Below are 25502 nucleotides of genomic sequence, written 5' to 3' on the forward strand. Positions count from 1 at the left end.
CTCGATCTGACTCGCTGCGCTATTATTTTTCTAGGAATTCCCAGTTACCATGGCGACGCTATTCCCAAAAAAGTCCCAAATAAAGTCCCATAGGAATGAATGGGAAACCGAAAGAGATCAACTCCAATCAAGCACCTTTTTCCAAGACACGCTGCGCGCGCATACGTTGACCGACCGATATGAATTTTAGCTCATTTTGTTGTAATTTTTGTCATCTTTAGCTCTGTGTCAAAAAAAAAATTAAGGAATGAAAGCTCTCCCCCCTGTGCGGGTTCAAAGACAGTGAGCAAAGGGTAAAAGTCGCCTATTTAGAGTGTGACTAATTAAGGCTTCAGTGACGGGAACCAAAAAATATATTTCCAAAAGTTTCACTTCAACTCGTCACCATGGCCACAATCTTTGCTCACTAGACATCAAATTCGCACATTTTGTAGCCACAAGCCTCTGCTTTCTGAAGAACTAAGTTTTATTTGGCTAAGGTGTCATTTAGTACCTTTATTTTCACTTTAAGCGAGGAGAAGTCGGACTTTGGCGCCTATCTCCTCCATGTTAATTTCGCCGTTTTTTCCCTCTTCATTTTCGATCAATCATAAGTTTTCAACCTGCTCTTATTTGGTCATTTTTCATCCGATTAAAAATCTGAGAACATGCTCGCGTTCCCCAAACCCTTGCCGTTCTAACGAGCCATTTCTGGAATCTGCATCTTCAACTGTTAAGTCGCGAGAGGCTTTTGTTTGAGGTGAGCGTAATCCTATACAAATCAATGGAGTGTTGGTGCGTGACGTCTCCTCACAACTTAAAATCAAATGTGTGTGCGTGAATGTGCATGTTTTAGTTGATGTTGATTATGGTGAACTTCCACATTTCTTGACCGATTTCAATGGTTTAAATTTTAAACTGTTCAGCTCATTGAAATGTTACTTAAAATCAAATGTGTGTGCGTGAATGTGCATGTTTCTTAAAGGGGCAGTAACATACTGTTGATTATGGTAGATTCCACATTTCTTGACCGATTTCAATGGTTTAAATTTTAAACTGTTCAGCTCATTGAAATGTTACTTAAAATCAAATGTGTGTGCATGAATGTGCATGTTTCTTAAAGGGGCAGTAACATACTGTTGATTATGGTTAACTTCCACATTTCTTGAGCGATTTCAATGGTTGAAAGTTTAAACTGTTCAGCTCATTGAAAAGAGTTAGCAGGCCCATTCAAAATTTCCGCGGGAATTTTTCTAGTTTTTCTTCTTATTTTTTAATCTTCCGCGTTTTTTCTGCTAAAATGCGGCCCGTACCGTAGATCGCACCGGGACAAATGAGGTATCAAACGATGCGGCTCGATCTGACTCGGTGCGCTATTATTTTTATAAGAATTCCCAGTTACCATGGCGACGCTATTCCCAAAAAACTCCCAAATAAAAGTCCCATAGGAATGAATGGGAAAAGGAAAGACAAAATCACACATCAAGCACCTTTTTCAAAGAGACGCTGCGCGCGCATACGTTAACCGATTGATATGAATTTTAGCTCATTTTGTTGGAATTTTTCCCATCTTTAGCTCAGTGTCAAAAAAAAAATTAAGGAATGAAAGCTCTTCCCCCTGTGCAGGTTCAAAGACAGTGAGTGTAATCGCCACTCTGATACCCAATTAAGCTTTCAGTGACGGGAACCAAAAAATCTATTTCCAAAAGTTTCACTTCAACTCGTCACCATGGCCACAATCTTTGCTCACTAGACATCAAATTCGCACATTTTGTAGCCACAAGCCTCTGCTTTCTGAAAAACTAAGTTTTATTTGGCTAAGGTGTCATTTAGTACCTTTATTTTCACTTTAAGCGAGGAGAAGTCGGACTTTGGCGCCTATCTCCTCCATGTTAATTTCGCCGTTTTTTCCCTCTTCATTTTCGATCAATCATAAGTTTTCAACCTGCTCTCATTTGGTCATTTTTCATCCGATTAAAAAACTGAGAACATGCTCGCGTTCCCCAAACCCTTGCCGTTCTAACGAGCCATTTCTGGAATCTGCATCTTCAACCGTTAAGTCGCGAGAGGCTTTTGTTTGAGGTGAGCGTAATCCTATACAAATCAATGGAGTGTTGGTGCGTGACGTCTCCTCACAACTTAAAATCAAATGTGTGTGCGTGAATGTGCATGTTTTGTAAAGGGGCAGTGAGATACTGTTAATTATGGTAGATTCCACATTTCTTGACCGATTTCAATGGTTTGAATTTTAAACTGTTCAGCTCATTGAAATGTTACTTAAAATCAAATGTGTGTGCGTGAATGTGCATGTTTCTTAAAGGGGCAGTAACATACTGTTGATTATGGTTAACTTCCACATTTCTTGACCGATTTCAATGGTTGAAAGTTTAAACTGTTCAGCTCATTGAAATGTTAGTTAAAATCAAATGTATGTGCGTGAATGTGCATGTTTCTTAAAGGGGCAGTAATACTTTTAGTTGTGTTAGTTAAAATCAAATGTATGTGCGTGAATGTGCATGTTTCTTAAAGGGGCAGTAATACTTTTAGTTGATTATAACTTCCACATTTCTTGAGCGATTTCAATGGTTGAAATTTTAAACTGTTCAGCTCATTGAAATGTTAGTTAAAATCAAATGTATGTGCGTGAATGTGCATGTTTCTTAAAGGGGCAGTAATACTTTTAGTTGATTATAACTTCCACATTTCTTGAGCGATTTCAACGGTTGAAATTTTAAACTGCTCATTGAAAAGAGTTGCAAGAGTTAGCAGGCCCATTCAAAATTTCCGCGGGAATTTTTCTAGTTATGGGCCTGCTAAGCGGAGCAAGCAGCAGCAAAGCTGCTGCTTGCGGAGCAAGCAGGCACATATTACTATCCTAGAAAAAGGGTTTATTATTATGGGCCTGCTAAGCGGAGCAAGCAGCAGCGAAGCTGCTGCTTGCGGAGCAAGCAGGCACATATTACTATCCACCCTAGAAAAGGGTTTATTTTTATTTTTTTTATATTTTATTCCACGATTTTTTCTGCTAAAATGCAGCCCGTACCGTAGATCGCACCGGCACGAATGAGGTATCAAACGATGCGGCTCGATCTGACTCGGTGCGGCATTATTTTTATAAGAATTCCCAGTTACCATGGCGACGCTATTCCCAAAAAACTCCCAAATAAAGTCCCATAGGAATGAATGGGAATCCGAAAGAGATCAACTCCAATCAAGCACCTTTTTCAAAGACACGCTGCGCGCGCATACGTTAACCGACCGATATGAAAATTAGCTAATTTTGTTGGAATTTTTGTCATCTTTAGCTCAGTGTCAAAAAAAAAATTAAGGAATGAAAGCTCTCCCCCCTGTGCGGGTTCAAAGACAGTGAGCAAAGGGGTGAAAGTCGCCTTTCTTGCATCAGTTAGAGTGTGACTAATTAAGGTCTGAGTGCTGGGAACCAAAAAATATATTTCCAAAAGTTTCACTTCAACTCGTCACCATGGCCACAATCTTTGCTCACTAGACATCAAATTCGCACATTTTGTAGCCACAAGCCTCTGCTTTCTGAAGAACTAAGTTTTATTTGGCTACGGTGTCATTTAGTACCTTTATTTTCACTTTAAACGAGGAGAAGTCGCACTATTTTGATCTCTTTTCAATGTAATTTTCGCCGTTTTTCCCTCTTCATTTTCGATCAATCATAAGTTTTCAACCTGCTCTCATTTGGTCATTTTTCATCCGATTAAAAAACTGAGAACATGCTCGCGTTCCCCAAACCCTTGCCGTTCTAACGAGCCATTTCTGGAATCTGCATCTTCAACCGTTAAGTCGCGAGAGGCTTTTGTTTGAGGTGAGCGTAATCCTATACAAATCAATGGAGTGTTGGTGCGTGACGTCTCCTCACAACTTAAAATCAAATGTGTGTGCGTGAATGTGCATGTTTTGTAAAGGGGCAGTGAGATACTGTTAATTATGGTAGATTCCACATTTCTTGACCGATTTCAATGGTTTGAATTTTAAACTGTTCAGCTCATTGAAATGTTACTTAAAATCAAATGTGTGTGCGTGAATGTGCATGTTTCTTAAAGGGGCAGTAACATACTGTTGATTTTGGTTAACTTCCACATTTCTTGACCGATTTCAATGGTTGAAATTTTAAACTGTTCAGCTCATTGAAATGTTAGTTAAAATCAAATGTGTGTGCGTGAATGTGCATGTTTCTTAAAGGGACAGTAAGATACTTTATTTGATCTTGATTATGGTTAACTTGCACATTTCTTGAGCGATTTCAATGGTTGAATTTTTAAACTGTTCAGCTCATTGAAATGTTAGTTAAAATCAAATATATGTGCGTGAATGTGCATGTTTCTTAAAGGGGCAGTAATACTTTTAGTAGATTATGGTTAACTTCCACATTTCTTGACCGATTTCAACGGTTGAAATTTTAAACTGTTCAGCTCATTGAAAAGAGTTGCAAGAGTTAGCAGGCCCATTCAAAATTTCCGCGGGAATTTTTCTAGTTTTTCTTCTTATTTTTTAATCTTCCGCGTTTTTTCTGCTAAAATGCGGCCCGTACCGTAGATCGCACCGGGACAAATGAGGTATCAAACGATGCGGCTCGATCTGACTCGGTGCGCTATTATTTTTATAAGAATTCCCAGTTACCATGGCGACGCTATTCCCAAAAAACTCCCAAATAAAAGTCCCATAGGAATGAATGGGAAAAGGAAAGACAAAATCACACATCAAGCACCTTTTTCAAAGAGACGCTGCGCGCGCATACGTTAACCGATTGATATGAATTTTAGCTCATTTTGTTGGAATTTTTCCCATCTTTAGCTCAGTGTCAAAAAAAAAATTAAGGAATGAAAGCTCTTCCCCCTGTGCGGGTTCAAAGACAGTGAGTGTAATCGCCACTCTGATACCCAATTAAGGTCTGAGTGCTGGGAACCAAAAAATATATTTCCAAAAGTTTCACTTCAACTCGTCACCATGGCCACAATCTTTGCTCACTAGACATCAAATTCGCACATTTTGTAGCCACAAGCCTCTGCTTTCTGAAAAACTAAGTTTTATTTGGCTAAGGTGTCATTTAGTACCTTTATTTTCACTTTAAGCGAGGAGAAGTCGCACATTTTTGATCTCTTTTCAATGTAATTTTCGCCGTTTTTCCCTCTTCATTTTCGATCAATCATAAGTTTTCAACCTGCTCTCATTTGGTCATTTTTCATCCGATTAAAAAACTGAGAACATGCTCGCGTTCCCCAAACCCTTGCCGTTCTAACGAGCCATTTCTGGAATCTGCATCTTCAACCGTTAAGTCGCGAGAGGCTTTTGTTTGAGGTGAGCGTAATCCTATACAAATCAATGGAGTGTTGGTGCGTGACGTCTCCTCACAACTTAAAATCAAATGTGTGTGCGTGAATGTGCATGTTTTGTAAAGGGGCAGTGAGATACTGTTAATTATGGTAGATTCCACATTTCTTGACCGATTTCAATGGTTTGAATTTTAAACTGTTCAGCTCATTGAAATGTTACTTAAAATCAAATGTGTGTGCGTGAATGTGCATGTTTCTTAAAGGGGCAGTAACATAGTGTTGATTATGGTTAACTTCCACATTTCTTGACCCATTTCAATGGTTGAAAGTTTAAACTGTTCAGCTCATTGAAATGTTACTTAAAATCAAATGTGTGTGCGTGAATGTGCATATTTCTTAAAGGGACAGTAAGATACTTTATTTGATCTTGATTATGGTTAACTTGCACATTTCTTGAGCGATTTCAATGGTTGAATTTTTAAACTGTTCAGCTCATTGAAATGTTAGTTAAAATCAAATGTATGCGCGTGAATGTGCATGTTTCTTAAAGGGGCAGTAATACTTTTAGTAGATTATGGTTAACTTGCACATTTCTTGAGCGATTTCAACGGTTGAAATTTTAAACTGTTCAGCTCATTGAAAAGAGTTGCAAGAGTTAGCAGGCCCATTCAAAATTTCCGCGGGAATTTTTCTAGTTATTTTTTTTCTTTTTTATTCTTCCACCGACTTTTCCGCAAAAATGCGGCCCGAACCGTAGATCGCACCGGGACAAAAGAGGTATCAAACGATGCGGCTCGATCTGACTCGCTGCGCTATTATTTTTATAAGAATTCCCAGTTACCATGGCGACGATATTCCCAAAAAACTCCCAAATAAAGTCCCATAGGAATGAATGGGAATCCGAAAGAGATCAACTCCAATCAAGCACCTTTTTCAAAGACACGCTGCGCGCGCATACGTTAACCGACCGATATGAATTTTAGCTCATTTTGTTGGAATTTTTGTCATCTTTAGCTCAGTGTCAAAAAAAAAATTAAGGAATGAAAGCTCTCCCCCCTGTGCGGGTTCAAAGACAGTGAGCAAAGGGGTGAAAGTCGCCTTTCTTGCATCAGTTAGAGCGTGACTAATTAAGGTCTGAGTGGTGGGAACCAAAAAATATATTTCCAAAAGTTTCACTTCAACTCGTCACCATGGCCACAATCTTTGCTCACTAGACATCAAATTCGCACATTTTGTAGCCACAAGCCTCTGCTTTCTGAAGAACTAAGTTTTATTTGGCTAAGGTGTCATTTAGTACCTTTATTTTCACTTTAAGCGAGGAGAAGTCGCACATTTTTGATCTCTTTTCAATGTAATTTTCGCCGTTTTTGCCTCTTCATTTTCGATCAATCATAAGTTTTCAACCTGCTCTCATTTGGTCATTTTTCATCCGATTAAAAAACTGAGAACATGCTCGCGTTCCCCAAACCCTTGCCGTTCTAACGAGCCATTTCTGGAATCTGCATCTTCAACCGTTAAGTCGCGAGAGGCTTTTGTTTGAGGTGAGCGTAATCCTATACAAATCAATGGAGTGTTGGTGCGTGACGTCTCCTCACAACTTAAAATCAAATGTGTGTGCGTGAATGTGCATGTTTTGTAAAGGGGCAGTGAGATACTGTTAATTATGGTAGATTCCACATTTCTTGACCGATTTCAATGGTTTGAATTTTAAACTGTTCAGCTCATTGAAATGTTACTTAAAATCAAATGTGTGTGCGTGAATGTGCATGTTTCTTAAAGGGGCAGTAACATACTGTTGATTATGGTTAACTTTTACATTTCTTGAGCGATTTCAATGGTTTAAATTTTAAACTGTTCAGCTCATTGAAATGTTGGTTAAAATCAAATGTGTGCGCGTGAATGTGCATATTTCTTAAAGGGACAGTAAGATACTTTATTTGATCTTGATTATGGTTAACTTCCACATTTCTTGAGCGATTTCAATGGTTGAAATTTTAAACTGTTCAGCTCATTTAAATGTTAGTTAAAATGAAATGTATGTGCGTGAATGTGCATGTTTCTTAAAGGGCCAGTAATACTTTTAGTTGATTATAACTTCCACATTTCTTGAGCGATTTCAATGGTTGAAAGTTTAAACTGTTCAGCTCATTGAAATGTTGGTTAAAATAAAATGTGTGTGCGTGAATGTGCATATTTCTTAAAGGGACAGTAAGATACTTTATTTGATCTTGATTATGGTTAACTTGCACATTTCTTGAGCGATTTCAATGGTTGAATTTTTAAACTGTTCAGCTCATTGAAATGTTAGTTAAAATCAAATGTATGCGCGTGAATGTGCATGTTTCTTAAAGGGGCAGTAATACTTTTAGTAGATTATGGTTAACTTCCACATTTCTTGAGCGATTTCAATGGTTGAAAGTTTAAACTGTTCAGCTCATTGAAAAGAGTTAGCAGGCCCATTCAAAATTTCCGCGGGAATTTTTCTAGTTATGGGCCTGCTAAGCGGAGCAAGCAGCAGCGAAGCTGCTGCTTGCGGAGCAAGCAGGCACATATTACTATCCACCCTAGAAAAGGGTTTATTATTATGGGCCTGCTAAGCGGAGCAAGCAGCAGCGAAGCTGCTGCTTGCGGAGCAAGCAGGCACATATTACTATCCTAGAAAAGGGGTTTATTATTTTTCAACTTATTATGGGCCTGCTAAGCGGAGCAAGCAGCAGCGAAGCTGCTGCTTGCGGAGCAAGCAGGCACATATTACTATCCTAGAAAAGGGGTTTATTATGGGCCTGCTAAGCGGAGCAAGCAGCAGCGAAGCTGCTGCTTGCGGAGCAAGCAGGCACATATTACTATCCTAGAAAAAAGGGTTTATTGGTGTTATTATTATATCATCCTTCCACGAATTTTCTGCTAAAATGCGGCCCGTACCGTAGATCGCACCGGGACAAATGAGGTATCAAACGATGCGGCTCGATCTGACTCGGTGCGGCATTATTTTTCTAAGAATTCCCAGTTACCATGGCGACGCTATTCCCAAAAAACTCCCAAATAAAGTCCCATAGGAATGAATGGGAATCCAAAAGAGATCAACTCCAATCAAGCACCTTTTTCAAAGACACGCTGCGCGCGCATACGTTAACCAACCGATATGAAAATTAGCTCATTTTGTTGGAATTTTTGTCATCTTTAGCTCAGTGTCAAAAAAAAAATTAAGGAATGAAAGCTCTCCCCCCTGTGCGGGTTCAAAGACAGTGAGCAAAGGGGTGAAAGTCGCCTTTCTTGCATCAGTTAGAGCGTGACTAATTAAGGTCTGAGTGCTGGGAACCAAAAAATATATTTCCAAAAGTTTCACTTCAACTCGTCACCATGGCCACAATCTTTGCTCACTAGACATCAAATTCGCACATTTTGTAGCCACAAGCCTCTGCTTTCTGAAGAACTAAGTTTTATTTGGCTAAGGTGTCATTTAGTACCTTTATTTTCACTTTAAGCGAGGAGAAGTCGCACATTTTTGATCTCTTTTCAATGTAATTTTCGCCGTTTTTGCCTCTTCATTTTCGATCAATCATAAGTTTTCAACCTGCTCTCATTTGGTCATTTTTCATCCGATTAAAAAACTGAGAACATGCTCGCGTTCCCCAAACCCTTGCCGTTCTAACGAGCCATTTCTGGAATCTGCATCTTCAACCGTTAAGTCGCGAGAGGCTTTTGTTTGAGGTGAGCGTAATCCTATACAAATCAATGGAGTGTTGGTGCGTGACGTCTCCTCACAACTTAAAATCCAATGTGTGTGCGTGAATGTGCATGTTTTGTAAAGGGGCAGTGAGATACTGTTAATTATGGTAGATTCCACATTTCTTGACCGATTTCAATGGTTTGAATTTTAAACTGTTCAGCTCATTGAAATGTTACTTAAAATCAAATGTGTGTGCGTGAATGTGCATGTTTCTTAAAGGGGCAGTAACATACTGTTGATTTTGGTTAACTTCCACATTTCTTGACCGATTTCAATGGTTGAAAGTTTAAACTGTTCAGCTCATTGAAATGTTAGTTAAAATCAAATGTATGTGCGTGAATGTGCATGTTTCTTAAAGGGGCAGTAATACTTTTAGTTGATTATAACTTCCACATTTCTTGAGCGATTTCAACGGTTGAAATTTTAAACTGCTCATTGAAAAGAGTTGCAAGAGTTAGCAGGCCCATTCAAAATTTCCGCGGGAATTTTTCTAGTTATTTTTCAACTTATTATATTATCTTCCACGGATTTTTCCGCAAGAATGCGGCCCGTACCGTACATCGCACCGGGACAAATGAGGTATCAAACGATGCGGCTCGATCTGACTCGCTGCGGCATTATTTTTCTAAGAATTCCCAGTTACCATGGCGACGCTATTCCCAAAAAACTCCCAAATAAAAGTCCCATAGGAATGAATGAGAAAAGGAAAGACTAAATCACACATCAAGCACCTTTTTCAAAGAGACGCTGCGCGCGCATACGTTAACCGATTGATATGAATTTTAGCTCATTTTGTTGGAATTTTTCCCATCTTTAGCTCAGTGTCAAAAAAAAAATTAAGGAATGAAAGCTCTTCCCCCTGTGCGGGTTCAAAGACAGTGAGTGTAATCGCCACTCTGATACCCAATTAAGCTTTCAGTGACGGGAACCAAAAAATCTATTTCCAAAAGTTTCACTTCAACTCGTCACCATGGCCACAATCTTTGCTCACTAGACATCAAATTCGCACATTTTGTAGCCACAAGCCTCTGCTTTCTGAAAAACTAAGTTTTATTTGGCTAAGGTGTCATTTAGTACCTTTATTTTCACTTTAAGCGAGGAGAAGTCGGACTTTGGCGCCTATCTCCTCCATGTTAATTTCGCCGTTTTTTCCCTCTTCATTTTCGATCAATCATAAGTTTTCAACCTGCTCTCATTTGGTCATTTTTCATCCGATTAAAAAACTGAGAACATGCTCGCGTTCCCCAAACCCTTGCCGTTCTAACGAGCCATTTCTGGAATCTGCATCTTCAACCGTTAAGTCGCGAGAGGCTTTTGTTTGAGGTGAGCGTAATCCTATACAAATCAATGGAGTGTTGGTGCGTGACGTCTCCTCACAACTTAAAATCAAATGTGTGTGCGTGAATGTGCATGTTTTGTAAAGGGGCAGTGAGATACTGTTAATTATGGTAGATTCCACATTTCTTGACCGATTTCAATGGTTTGAATTTTAAACTGTTCAGCTCATTGAAATGTTACTTAAAATCAAATGTGTGTGCGTGAATGTGCATGTTTCTTAAAGGGGCAGTAAGATACTTTATTTGATCTTGATTATGGTTAACTTGCACATTTCTTGAGCGATTTCAACGGTTTAAATTTTAAACTGTTCAGCTCATTGAAATGTTAGTTAAAATCTAATGTGTGTGCGTGAATGTGCATATTTCTTAAAGGGACAGTAAGATACTTTATTTGATCTTGATTATGGTTAACTTTTACATTTCTTGAGCGATTTCAATGGTTGAAATTTTAAACTGTTCAGCTCATTGAAATGTTAGTTAAAATCTAATGTGTGTGCGTGAATGTGCATATTTCTTAAAGGGACAGTAAGATACTTTATTTGATCTTGATTATGGTTAACTTTTACATTTCTTGAGCGATTTCAATGGTTGAAATTTTAAACTGTTCAGCTCATTGAAATGTTAGTTAAAATCAAATGTATGTGCGTGAATGTGCATGTTTCTTAAAGGGGCAGTAATACTTTTAGTTGATTATAACTTCCACATTTCTTGAGCGATTTCAACGGTTGAAATTTTAAACTGCTCATTGAAAAGAGTTGCAAGAGTTAGCAGGCCCATTCAAAATTTCCGCGGGAATTTTTTTTTCTAGTTATATTATCTTCCACGGGTTTTTCCGCAAGAATGCGGCCCGTACCGTACATCGCACCGGGACAAATGAGGTATCAAACGATGCGGCTCGATCTGACTCGCTGCGGCATTATTTTTATAAGAATTCCCAGTTACCATGGCGATGCTATTCCCAAAAAACTCCCAAATAAAAGTCCCATAGGAATGAATGTGAAAAGGAAAGACATCAACTCCAATTCAAGCACCTTTTTCAAAGACACGCTGCGCGCGCATACGTTAACCGATTGATATGAATTTTAGCTCATTTTGTTGGAATTTTTCCCATCTTTAGCTCAGTGTCAAAAAAAATATTAAGGAATGAAAGCTCTTCCCCCTGTGCGGGTTCAAAGACAGTGAGTGTAATCGCCACTCTGATATGCAATTAAGGCTTCAGTGACGGGAACCAAAAAATCTTATTTCCAAAAGTTTCACTTCAACTCGTCACCATGGCCACAATCTTTGCTCACTAGACATCAAATTCGCACATTTTGTAGCCACAAGCCTCTGCTTTCTGAAAAACTAAGTTTTATTTGGCTAAGGTGTCATTTAGTACCTTTATTTTCACTTTAAGCGAGGAGAAGTCGGACTTTGGCGCCTATCTCCTCCATGTAAATTTCGCCGTTTTTTCCCTCTTCATTTTCGATCAATCATAAGTTTTCAACCTGCTCTCATTTGGTCATTTTTCATCCGATTAAAAAACTGAGAACATGCTCGCGTTCCCCAAACCCTTGCCGTTCTAACGAGCCATTTCTGGAATCTGCATCTTCAACCGTTAAGTCGCGAGAGGCTTTTGTTTGAGGTGAGCGTAATCCTATACAAATCAATGGAGTGTTGGTGCGTGACGTCTCCTCACAACTTAAAATCAAATGTGTGTGCGTGAATGTGCATGTTTTGTAAAGGGGCAGTGAGATACTGTTAATTATGGTAGATTCCACATTTCTTGACCGATTTCAATGGTTTGAATTTTAAACTGTTCAGCTCATTGAAATGTTAGTTAAAATCAAATGTGTGTGAGTGAATGTGCATGTTTCTTAAAGGGGCAGTAACATACTGTTGATTTTGGTTAACTTTTACATTTCTTGAGCGATTTCAATGGTTTAAATTTTAAACTGTTCAGCTCATTGAAATGTTGGTTAAAATCAAATGTGTGTGTGTGAATGTGCATATTTCTTAAAGGGACAGTAAGATACTTTATTTGATCTTGATTATGGTTAACTTCCACATTTCTTGAGCGATTTCAACGGTTGAAATTTTAAACTGCTCATTGAAAATAGTTGCAAGAGTTAGCAGGCCCATTCAAAATTTCCGCGGGAATTTTTCTAGTTTTTTTTTTTATATTATCTTCCACCGACTTTTCCGCAAAAATGCGGCCCGAACCGTAGATCGCACCGGGACAAAAGAGGTATCAAACGATGCGGCTCGATCTGACTCGCTGCGCTATTATTTTTATAAGAATTCCCAGTTACCATGGCGACACAATTCCCCAAAATGTCCCCCAAAAAGTCCCATAGGAATGAATGGGAATCCGAAAATGATCACATCAAATCAAGCACCTTTTTCCAAGACACGCTGCGCGCGCATACGTTAACCGACCGATATGAATTTTAGCTCATTTTGTTGGAATTTTTGTCATCTTTAGCTCAGTGTCAAAAAAAAAATTAAGGAATGAAAGCTCTCCCCCCTGTGCGGGTTCAAAGACAGTGAGCAAAGGGGTGAAAGTCGCCTTTCTTGCATCAGTTAGAGCGTGACTAATTAAGGTCTGAGTGCTGGGAACCAAAAAATATATTTCCAAAAGTTTCACTTCAACTCGTCACCATGGCCACAATCTTTGCTCACTAGACATCAAATTCGCACATTTTGTAGCCACAAGCCTCTGCTTTCTGAAGAACTAAGTTTTATTTGGCTAAGGTGTCATTTAGTACCTTTATTTTCACTTTAAGCGAGGAGAAGTCGCACATTTTTGATCTCTTTTCAATGTAATTTTCGCCGTTTTTCCCTCTTCATTTTCGATCAATCATAAGTTTTCAACCTGCTCTCATTTGGTCATTTTTCATCCGATTAAAAAACTGAGAACATGCTCGCGTTCCCCAAACCCTTGCCGTTCTAACGAGCCATGTCTGGAATCTGCATCTTCAACCGTTAAGTCGCGAGAGGCTTTTGTTTGAGGTGAGCGTAATCCTATACAAATCAATGGAGTGTTGGTGCGTGACGTCTCCTCACAACTTAAAATCAAATGTGTGTGCGTGAATGTGCATGTTTTGTAAAGGGGCAGTGAGATACTGTTAATTATGGTAGATTCCACATTTCTTGACCGATTTCAATGGTTTGCATTTTAAACTGTTCAGCTCATTGAAATGTTACTTAAAATCAAATGTGTGTGCGTGAATGTGCATGTTTCTTAAAGGGGCAGTAAGATACTTTATTTGATCTTGATTATGGTTAACTTGCACATTTCTTGAGCGATTTCAACGGTTTAAATTTTAAACTGTTCAGCTCATTGAAATGTTAGTTAAAATCTAATGTGTGTGCGTGAATGTGCATATTTCTTAAAGGGACAGTAAGATACTTTATTTGATCTTGATTATGGTTAACTTTTACATTTCTTGAGCGATTTCAATGGTTGAAATTTTAAACTGTTCAGCTCATTGAAATGTTAGTTAAAATCAAATGTATGTGCGTGAATGTGCATGTTTCTTAAAGGGCCAGTAATACTTTTAGTTGATTATAACTTCCACATTTCTTGAGCGATTTCAATGGTTGAAAGTTTAAACTGTTCAGCTCATTGAAAAGAGTTAGCAGGCCCATTCAAAATTTCCGCGGGAATTTTTCTAGTTCTTCTTATTTTTTAATCTTCCACAGTTTTTTCCGCAAGAATGCAGCCCGTACCGTACATCGCACCGGGACAAATGAAGTATCAAACGATGCGGCTCGATCTGACTCGATGCGGCATTATTTTTCTAAGAATTCCCACTTACCATGGCGATGCTATTCCCAAAAAACTCCCAAATAAAAGTCCCATAGGAATGAATGGGAAAAGGAAAGACAAAATCACACATCAAGCACCTTTTTCAAAGACACGCTGCGCGCGCATACGTTAACCGATTGATATGAATTTTAGCTCATTTTGTTGGAATTTTTCCCATCTTTAGCTCAGTGTCAAAAAACAAATTAAGGAATGAAAGCTCTTCCCCCTGTGCGGGTTCAAAGACAGTGAGTGTAATCGCCACTCTGATACCCAATTAAGCTTTCAGTGACGGGAACCAAAAAATCTATTTCCAAAAGTTTCACTTCAACTCGTCACCATGGCCACAATCTTTGCTCACTAGACATCAAATTCGCACATTTTGTAGCCACAAGCCTCTGCTTTCTGAAAAACTAAGTTTTATTTGGCTAAGGTGTCATTTAGTACCTTTATTTTCACTTTAAGCGAGGAGAAGTCGCACTATTTTGATCTATTTTCAATGTAATTTTCGCCGTTTTTCCCTCTTCATTTTCGATCAATCATAAGTTTTCAACCTGCTCTCATTTGGTCATTTTTCATCTGATTAAAAAACTGAGAACATGCTCGCGTTCCCCAAACCCTTGCCGTTCTAACAAGCCATTTCTGGAATCTGCATCTTCAACCGTTAAGTCGCGAGAGGCTTTTGTTTGAGGTGAGCGTAATCCTATACAAATCAATGGAGTGTTGGTGCGTGACGTCTCCTCACAACTTAAAATCAAATGTGTGTGCGTGAATGTGCATGTTTTGTAAAGGGGCAGTGAGATACTGTTAATTATGGTAGATTCCACATTTCTTGACCGATTTCAATGGTTTGAATTTTAAACTGTTCAGCTCATTGAAATGTTACTTAAAATCAAATGTGTGTGCGTGAATGTGCATGTTTCTTAAAGGGGCAGTAAGATACTTTATTTGATCTTGATTATGGTTAACTTGCACATTTCTAGAGCGATTTCAACGGTTTAAATTTTAAACTGTTCAGCTCATTGAAATGTTAGTTAAAATCTAATGTGTGTGCGTGAATGTGCATATTTCTTAAAGGGACAGTAAGATACTTTATTTGATCTTGATTATGGTTAACTTTTACATTTCTTGAGCGATTTCAATGGTTGAAATTTTAAACTGTTCAGCTCATTTAAATGTTAGTTAAAATCAAATGTATGTGCGTGAATGTGCATGTTTCTTAAAGGGCCAGTAATACTTTTAGTTGATTATAACTTCCACATTTCTTGACCGATTTCAATGGTTGAAAGTTTAAACTGTTCAGCTCATTGAAAAGAGTTAGCAGGCCCATTCAAAATTTCCGCGGGAATTTTTCTAGTTATGGGCCTGCTAAGCGGAGCAAGCAGCAGCGAAGCTGCTGCTTGCGGAGCAAGCAGGCACATATTCGCTGCTGCTTGCTCCGCTTAGCAGGCCCATATTACTATCCTAGAAAAAGTGGTTTATTTTTTTTATTTTTTATTATTCCACAGATTTTTCACCAAAAATGCAGCCCGTACCGTAGATCGCACCGGGACAAATGAGGTATCAAACGATGCGGCTCGATCTGACTCGCTGCGCTATTATTTTTCTAGGAATTCCCAGTTACCATGGCGACGCTATTCCCAAAAAAGTCCCAAATAAAGTCCCATAGGAATGAATGGGAAACCGAAAGAGATCAACTCCAATCAAGCACCTTTTTCCAAGACACGCTGCGCGCGCATACGTTGACCGACCGATATGAATTTTAGCTCATTTTGTTGGAATTTTTGTCATCTTTAGCTCTGTGTCAAAAAAAAAATTAAGGAATGAAAGCTCTCCCCCCTGTGCGGGTTCAAAGACAGTGAGCAAAGGGTAAAAGTCGCCTATTTAGAGTGTGACTAATTAAGGCTTCAGTGACGGGAACCAAAAAATATATTTCCAAAAGTTTCACTTCAACTCGTCACCATGGCCACAATCTTTGCTCACTAGACATCAAATTCGCACATTTTGTAGCCACAAGCCTCTGCTTTCTGAAGAACTAAGTTTTATTTGGCTAAGGTGTCATTTAGTACCTTTATTTTCACTTTAAGCGAGGAGAAGTCGGACTTTGGCGCCTATCTCCTCCATGTTAATTTCGCCGTTTTTTCCCTCTTCATTTTCGATCAATCATAAGTTTTCAACCTGCTCTCATTTGGTCATTTTTCATCCGATTAAAAAACTGAGAACATGCTCGCGTTCCCCAAACCCTTGCCGTTCTAACAAGCCATTTCTGGAATCTGCATCTTCAACCGTTAAGTCGCGAGAGGCTTTTGTTTGAGGTGAGCGTAATCCTATACAAATCAATGGAGTGTTGGTGCGTGATGTCTCCTCACAACTTAAAATCAAATGTGTGTGCGTGAATGTGCATGTTTTGTAAAGGGGCAGTAAGATACTGTTAATTATGGTAGATTCCACATTTCTTGACCGATTTCAATGGTTTGAATTTTAAACTGTTCAGCTCATTGAAATGTTACTTAAAATCAAATGTGTGTGCGTGAATGTGCATGTTTCTTAAAGGGGCAGTAACATACTGTTGATTATGGTAGATTCCACATTTCTTGACCGATTTCAATGGTTTAAATTTTAAACTGTTCAGCTCATTGAAATGTTACTTAAAATCAAATGTGTGTGCGTGAATGTGCATGTTTCTTAAAGGGGCAGTAACATACTGTTGATTTTGGTTAACTTGCACATTTCTTGAGCGATTTCAATGGTTGAAATTTTAAACTGTTCAGCTCATTGAAATGTTGGTTAAAATCAAATGTGTGTGCGTGAATGTGCATGTTTCTTAAAGGGACAGTAAGATACTTTATTTGATCTTGATTATGGTTAACTTTTACATTTCTTGAGCGATTTCAATGGTTTAAATTTTAAACTGTTCAGCTCATTGAAATGTTGGTTAAAATCCAATGTGTGTGCGTGAATGTGCATGTTTCTTAAAGGGGCAGTAATACTTTTAGTTGATTATAACTTCCACATTTCTTGAGCGATTTCAACGGTTGAAATTTTAAACTGTTCAGCTCATTGAAAAGAGTTGCAAGAGTTAGCAGGCCCATTCAAAATTTCCGCGGGAATTTTTCTAGTTATGGGCCTGCTAAGCGGAGCAAGCAGCAGCGAAGCTGCTGCTTGCGGAGCAAGCAGGCACATATTACTATCCTAGAAAAAAGGGTTTAATATTATTTTTATATTATCTTCCAGCGACTTTTCCGCAAAAATAGGGCCCGAACCGTAGATCGCACCGGGACAAAAGAGGTATCAAACGATGCGGCTCGATCTGACTCGCTGCGCTATTATTTTTATAAGAATTCCCAGTTACCATGGCGACGCTATTCCCAAAAAACTCCCAAATAAAGTCCCATAGGAATGAATGGGAATCCGAAAGAGATCAACTCCAATCAAGCACCTTTTTCAAAGACACGCTGCGCGCGCATACGTTGACCGACCGATATGAATTTTAGCTCATTTTGTTGGAATTTTTGTCATCTTTAGCTCAGTGTCAAAAAAAAAATTAAGGAATGAAAGCTCTCCCCCCTGTGAGGGTTCAAAGACAGTGAGCAAAGGGGAAAAGTCGCCTATTTAGAGTGTGACTAATTAAGGCTTCAGTGACGGGAACCAAAAAATCTATTTCCAAAAGTTTCACTTCAACTCGTCACCATGGCCACAATCTTTGCTCACTAGACATCAAATTCGCACATTTTGTAGCCACAAGCCTCTGCTTTCTGAAAAACTAAGTTTTATTTGGCTAAGGTGTCATTTAGTACCTTTATTTTCACTTTAAGCGAGGAGAAGTCGGACTTTGGCGCCTATCTCCTCCATGTTAATTTCGCCGTTTTTTCCCTCTTCATTTTCGATCAATCATAAGTTTTCAACCTGCTCTCATTTGGTCATTTTTCATCCGATTAAAAATCTGAGAACATGCTCGCGTTCCCCAAACCCTTGCCGTTCTAACAAGCCATTTCTGGAATCTGCATCTTCAACCGTTAAGTCGCGAGAGGCTTTTGTTTGAGGTGAGCGTAATCCTATACAAATCAATGGAATGTTGGTGCGTGACGTCTCCTCACAACTTAAAATCAAATGTGTGTGCGTGAATGTGCATGTTTTGTAAAGGGGCAGTGAGATACTGTTAATTATGGTAGATTCCACATTTCTTGACCGATTTCAATGGTTTGAATTTTAAACTGTTCAACTCATTGAAATGTTACTTAAAATCAAATGTGTGTGCGTGAATGTGCATGTTTCTTAAAGGGGCAGTAACATACTGTTTATTATGGTTAACTTTTACATTTCTTGAGCGATTTCAATGGTTGAAATTTTAAACTGTTCAGCTCATTGAAATGTTGGTTAAAATCAAATGTATGTGCGTGAATGTGCATGTTTCTTAAAGGGGCAGTAATACTTTTAGTTGATTATAACTTCCACATTTCTTGAGCGATTTCAACGGTTGAAATTTTAAACTGCTCATTGAAAAGAGTTGCAAGAGTTAGCAGGCCCATTCAAAATTTCCGCGGGAATTTTTCTAGTTATTTTTTAATCTTCCGCGTTTTTTTCTGCTAAAATGCGGCCCGTACCGTAGATCACACCGGGACAAATGAGGTATCAAACGATGCGGCTCGATCTGACTCGGTGCGGCATTATTTTTCTAAGAATTCCCAGTTACCATGGCGACGCTATTCCCAAAAAACTCCCCAAAAAAGTCCCATAGGAATGAATTGGAAACTGAAAGAGATCAACTCCAATCAAGCACCTTTTTCCAAGACACTCTGGGCGCGCATACGTTAACCGACCGATATGAATTTTAGCTCATTTTGTTGGAATTTTTCCCATCTTTAGCTCAGTGTCAAAAAAAAATTAAGGAATGAAAGCTTTCCCCCCTGTGCGGGTTCAAAGACAGTGAGCGAAGGGGTGAAAATAGCCTTTTTTGCATCGGCTAGAGCGTGACTAATTAAGGACTGAGTGACGGGAACCAAAAAATCTATTTCCAAAAGTTTCACTTCAACTCGTCACCATGGCCACAATCTTTGCTCATGTTGGATTAATTGACATTGTTTTGCTGTTTCAATTTATATTTTTCAAAGTGTTTTTGATTTTAGTTAGATATGTTACAACTGTTCCCCATGTGTGGTTAGTCTGTGGTCTTTGTTCTCTTCCCTGAGGAAGTAAGGTGTCTGATTTAATCTAAATGAGAGGTGTCTGACCAAAAGGCCGTCTGCGTGAATTCCTGGTGCCAGGAGGCTCCAGGAGCCAAGTGTTTACCCACATCCTGAGGTAGAGATAAGGAGAGGGTGTGTGTGGACTTGAAGACTCTTGTCTTGACAAAGAGTGCCACATGGGTTGCTCTATGCCTGGAGGGGCAAAAGGTACCTCTTTGTCAATGAAGGGGGAGGGAACTGTTTTATGTATAAATGAGTGAGTGTATGTTGAGAATGTTACACTTCTTGGACCAGGGCTATTTGAGCCGGGTTCTAGAGATGTCTTTCAGATTCTGAAATAAAGCTAGCAAAACTTCTCCACGAGACTTCAACTTTGAATTTTATTTGAACACGCAGAAATCAAAGAAATGATTTCCAACACTCACTAGACTATCAAATTCACACATTTTGTAGTGACAAGGGTCTGCTTTCTGACAAATCTAGTTTTATTTGGCTAAGGTGTCATTTAGTACCTTTATTTTCACTTTAAGCGAGGAGAAGTCGGACTTGAGCGCCTATCTCCTCCATGTTAATTTCGCCGCCTTTTTTTCTTCATTTTCGATAAATCATAAGTTTTCAACCTGCTCTCATTTGGTCATTTTTCATCCGATTAAAAAACTGAGAACATGCTCGCGTTCCCCAAACCCTTGCCGTTCTAACGAGCCATTTCTGGAATCTGCATCTTCAACCGTTAAGTCGTGAGAGGCTTTTGTTTGAGGTGAGCGTAATCCTATACAAATCAATGGAATGTTGGTGCGTGACGTCTCCTATACAACTTAAAATCAAATGTGTGTGCGTGAATGTGCATGTTTCGTAAAGGGGCAGTAAGATACTGTTGATTATGGTTAACTTCCACATTTCTTGACCGATTTCAATGGTTTAAATTTTAAACTGTTCAGCTCATTGAAATGTTAGTTCAAAACAAATGTGTGTGCGTGAATGTGCATGTTTCTTAAAGGGGCAGTAAGATACTGTTGATTATGGTTAACTTCCACATTTCTTGAGCGATTTCAATGGTTTAAATTTTAAACTGTTCAGCTCATTTAAAAGAGTCAGCAGGCCCATTCAAAATTTCCACGGAAATTTTTCTAGTTTATCTTTCAATTTACTTCATAACCACTTGCATTCAAATCTTTGCTAAAAGGACGAGTGGCTTTTCAGCATTCCCACGCAATTTCTGCAGAAATTGCACTTTGTCTAGTTCTCTATTGTGTTTGTCCTTATGTGAATCTCGTGAATGATCACGTCTTTAGTGCCAGTAAAATCTTGTCTCTGTCTGTCTCACCAGATACTTGGTGAGATCATTGGTGAACTCCCCATAGTGCAAGCTCTTGTCCTCATAGAGGTGGTTCTGAAACATGGCTGTGATCTGCTCCGAGCCCACCATTGGAGCACACACGCGCATCGCATACTTACATGCCTGCAAACAGATAAGAGCACATCTGAAGAAACAATCGTACCGACATCTCGATTGCAGGTTTGTGTTAGTGTACCTGCGTATTTCCTACCTTGACCACATGTGGGTTTGGATCAACCAGGTGTAAAAGCAGGCTGACCAGAACATTGTGTATCTGGTCCTTGAACACTGGCTCACCAGAGCCGAACTTGGAAAGTTTCCCCATGAGGTGAATGGAAGCACAGCGAATCTCATCATTTTCCTGGATGGGAACATACACTTTTCTCAGAATATCATTTGATATGCAAATAAGACTGTTTTGCAACTTACACTTTCTAAAAAAGGTTTGATCTTCATGAAAATATAAACCACTAGTAGGTGGACATTCTTCTTTTCCAGGTAGAGCAGAACCTTCGAAAGCCCTGACATTGCCTCAAGAGTAATCAGCTTGCCTGCACACAAGATCACACAGCAACCAAAACAAAAATGAAAAGCTGTCCAGCTACAGTTCGTGAGTTCACTGGTTCAATTGTGGTGGAAAGGGAATCAGCCCACCATCTAAATCAACCATCAAAATAAACAAATTACGTATGGATTTTTTTTTTACTGCAGTATGATGGACGAGTGGCTTTCATGTCTGCCTCACAGTTCTCCAACAACATGCATATCACACGATATGCTGGCATCTTGTGGCACGCCATGTATGGTACACATTTGAGAACCAATGCTCGAGAAGTCAAAATCTATACATAGATTTTTCAAAAAAAAATTCAATTCAATTAGTTTTAAGTGTTTATAGTGAATTTGTTCGTTTAAAAAAAACTTTTTTTACTTTAGTTTGACTTTTTGTTTCCCATAAATAAATTTGTTGAGTGCATGATAAAAAAATAAAAGCCACAAAGTACTGTCTAATAAGGTAAACTACAAATACCAAATACTGCTTGACCTTCCTTCTAGAGTAAGGCCGAAAGGTAATATTTAATTTGACATAAAGACATTTAAAATAAAGCGGTCCCTCTATAATGGGGTTTACATCCAAATGTTTAACTTTTTATGTGAAAATTAGCAAAATGAACATGAACTTATCCCCGTTTCCATTTGTTATTATTTTGAGATATGAGAGCATCTCTCTGCCACAAGACACCGGCTGACTGTCAGCTTAATTATTAATATTTTTTAAGCATCCTTAATTAGCAACTGAAGATGATTTGGGGATGTCATGTTGATAATGGTGGCAACAATTTGTGACAATGACAAACTGCCTCAAACTACAAGTTAAGACAGCCGCCACGCCACCACACGCGCTGCTGGGAACAACTTCAAAATAAAAGCAGTCCAAGGCACTGATGGCCATGTATTATTTGGTTTACTTTGAAGTTCGCCTTCTCACCGCGTGTTACCGTCATGCAGTCACGGTCTTTATTGTTTTCTATCAAGAATGGCATTAATGTTTGCTTCTTCCAGAAACATTTCAATTTCTTCAACTCCCCAAACATACCTTACTTTACCAGCCACTGCCAATTTGTGTGAGAACAATATGTACGTGCGTAATATCTGGTCAAAACATGCAACGTGGTATCGTTTATTTGCAAAACTTGTTTCCACAGCCAAAATTCACATTTTCCTTTTTTTGATATGCTGAAAAATCCCTCCAAGCGTAAACACGTTTGTGTGCCTTTTTTTTCTTCTTCCATTTGTAGCGTTACCATTCTGGTTTATTATCGCAATTCTTAAAAATCCCAATGTAATGGTCTTTCACTTGTATAGTGCTTTTTCACATGTTAAGGCCCTCAAAGCGCTTCACACCGACATTACATATTTGGGGGGGAAATTACAGTCAATTATTTTGTAAAATCATTCAGAAATACACACGTTCTGTAATTTCTAAGTAACATTTTAAAGGGGAGAAGAAAAAAAAAAGGTGGCTGGTAACCCACCTTATGCTGCATTTAATTATTATTATTTTTTTTTGTATTTGTAGTGATAAAAAATTAACAAAATAAAAAAATTAAGCCCGAAAGCTCATATATGAAATTAATTGACAAAAGATGACAACAAAATAAATTTGCTATATTTATAGCTAATTTTATAAAAGTAAAATTTTATTTCAGATAGTCATCTTAAAAATTATTATTATTATTATTATTTTTAAATCACTCTTAATTTAATTTTATTTAGTCAAAGAGATTTTTTCTATTTTAGTCTAGTCATCTTTATTTGTTATTTTATCACTTTTCATTCGCTAAAACAACTTTGATGTGCACCACTTACAGGTACAGTATGTGCACCCCTAGCTACAAAAATGGATGGATGGATTTTCTTTTTACATCAAGAAAAGTAACCAAGACCAAGTTTAGAGAATTGTATCAGACCAGATAACAGGAAATCCCCATAAGATTCTCAAACTATGATGTTGTCCGACATGACAATTACCTGGGTCATCTTTCTCCTCCATGCCTGAACTCATGGCCGCCAGCAGTTCTTTGGCATATTTGTTCACCTGTAGAGAAGGAGAGATGAATAGTGATCTTAATCTAGTCATGCCAATGTTCGCACGTGTTTGCAAGCGCGTGTACCTTTTCAGGTGATCCGACTGCTATGTTGCCGAGACCCCGCACGGCCAACATGCGGACAGTACAGCAAGGATCCGATATCCTTTCCATCATGTTATTCATTAACACGTCAATAAACATCAACTCTGTAGCCACATGATGGTTCAAGAGCTAGAAAGAAAGAGTCGTTTGATTCAAAATATTGTTAAGAAAAAACAAAAAACTTTGTGAATATTCACATAAGTGGCATCTTTCTGTAGTTGTCACCTCAGAGAAGAAAGCAGTGACGGTGATTCGCTGACATTCATAAATACTGTTCAAGGAAGGGCATAAACACTCGACAATGGCAGGCAACCTGGGACCGGCATGTTTCGCCATAGCCCTGTTGACAAGAGAAATATACCGGTACCTTTATTAAGACCGCTTGGGCAGAGCGAGGTATAGAGGAAAGGGAGACTGATGAAAATAACCGAATTCTTGAGACAACAGCCATGACCACAAAGGGTGTTCCAATCAGGGTTTTATGTTACCGATAACAAAATCGATCATCCATCAGTGAGATCGATCAATACCGATCACATGGATTTCTTGCATGTTTGAATTTTTAGAGCTGCTCACTAATTTTAATAACCAGTTAACTTGTAACTTTCGATTAACTGAAGAATCAGACTTAAAAATAATAATAATTCTATCCAAATTTTCGTCCCTTTCTTATACAAAAAAGAACTACCTCTATTTCAAATTGCCAGTGCAGAAAAGGTTCAAACGTATTACGATTCAGTTACTGGTTTGGTCTGAACACGAAACCGGGGAAAACACAATACACTGCACACGGATTGGTCTCGAGTTGGCTGCAGACTGCAAAGTACAAGCTGTGAGTGATTGTTTTTGTGATTGACAATGAAAGACATTGACATATGCCGATCACGTACTTTTCCATGTAAACCGGCCAATCATGATTGATGGCTAATCGGATCATGATCGATGGGCTGATCGATCGAAGCTCTACTAACTACCACCGATGATTGGAGGAGTGTATACTTACTATCCCGTTATTGTTCTGTAAGCAGTAGTATAGAACGTACATAATTAAAGACAAACCCCATTTCTAATGAAGGGGTCGTACCATGCCAAATCACCCAGTGGCTTTAACCAAGCAGATCTTGATTTTAATGAAACTTGGTGTACTTGTTGATAATGATGACACAAATTTTATGTCAATCGAAACAGGGGTTTGGGAGCTATGGCCTGACGAATTTTGACATTTTCTGCAAAAAGGGGTGTGGCCACTTTTCTTTGAAGCTGTGTATCTTAGGAACTACCGAGTCAATCTTCACAAAACATCTAAAGGGAATTTAACAATGGTTTGAAATCTGCAATCATTTACAAGACTGGTTCATATTTTAGAAACCTTTTGTTTTAGTTGACCTTGAAATTGACCTTGTGGATCAAATAAGTATCCATACCCTCAGATACTCATTGAATTCATTCAATGAATTGAAAGTTGAAATAAGTAGGCCGGGAGCCAGGTCCATTCCTCAGGATGTTTTTTGTTACCTTTGTTTGACTATTATTTCCTGTTATCTCATACCTTGGGCCATCACAAGTTGATAGGGACCACCCCCAACTCTGAGCCATTTGGTCATAGGGGCCAAAAAACACCCTTTTTGGGAAAAGCTTCTGGCGAAATTGTGTAATTGCAAAAGGTACAGCAACTGCATAAATGGTCAGAAAACTCTTTAAAAATAAAAAGGTTGGCGTATCTTAAAACATGGAGGAACTAGCAAGAAAATAATCATGGGCTTCCTGTATTTCAATTATCACCCTCAACATACCCTAAAAAAAACAAAAAATGTCTCTCCACCTGACAAATTACTATCAAAAGTGATCCATTTCAAACATTTTATTGGACATCTTACTGCCTCAAATGTATATTAAAAACTTCCCACATTTATAACCTTAAATGTAAGTCCAAGATGAGCTTTCTTTCTCGAGTATTAGAGGAGCTATGACCAAAATACTCCACTGTACCCTAAATTGGAAAAAAAAATAATAATTCTAGAATTACCATTTCAAATGGGATTAAGCTATTTTTCTGCATTTAAATAAAATCGTAAATATTGTCTGAAACATGGGTTATGTTGTACTATAATATCTGAAGTGAATTACATAAAAAGTGAATAATGTTATGCCCCC

The 25502-nt window shown here is 38.5% G+C and overlaps 1 protein-coding gene across 3 annotated transcripts in view; it reads right to left on the reverse strand.

The window, feature by feature from the left end:
* mroh1 (maestro heat-like repeat family member 1) overlaps window positions 1–25502 on the reverse strand; it is a 58088-nt gene that overhangs the window by 3515 nt on the left and 29071 nt on the right. For all 3 annotated transcript variants that reach the window (XM_086078398.1, XM_086078397.1, XM_086078399.1), the window contains 6 exons: window positions 23574–23688; window positions 23331–23477; window positions 23188–23254; window positions 21085–21206; window positions 20867–21016; window positions 20644–20778 (listed from right to left, as the gene is read on the reverse strand). In XM_086078398.1, the coding sequence (XP_085934524.1) occupies window positions 20644–20778; window positions 20867–21016; window positions 21085–21206; window positions 23188–23254; window positions 23331–23477; window positions 23574–23688 (736 nt within the window). The remainder of the gene's footprint in view (window positions 1–20643; window positions 20779–20866; window positions 21017–21084; window positions 21207–23187; window positions 23255–23330; window positions 23478–23573; window positions 23689–25502) is intronic.

This window comes from Leptonotus elevatus, chromosome 6 (genome assembly GCF_054856555.1).
Source record: "Leptonotus elevatus isolate MCC_2025b chromosome 6, RoL_Lele_1.0, whole genome shotgun sequence".
Lineage (NCBI taxonomy): Eukaryota > Metazoa > Chordata > Actinopteri > Syngnathiformes > Syngnathidae > Leptonotus > Leptonotus elevatus.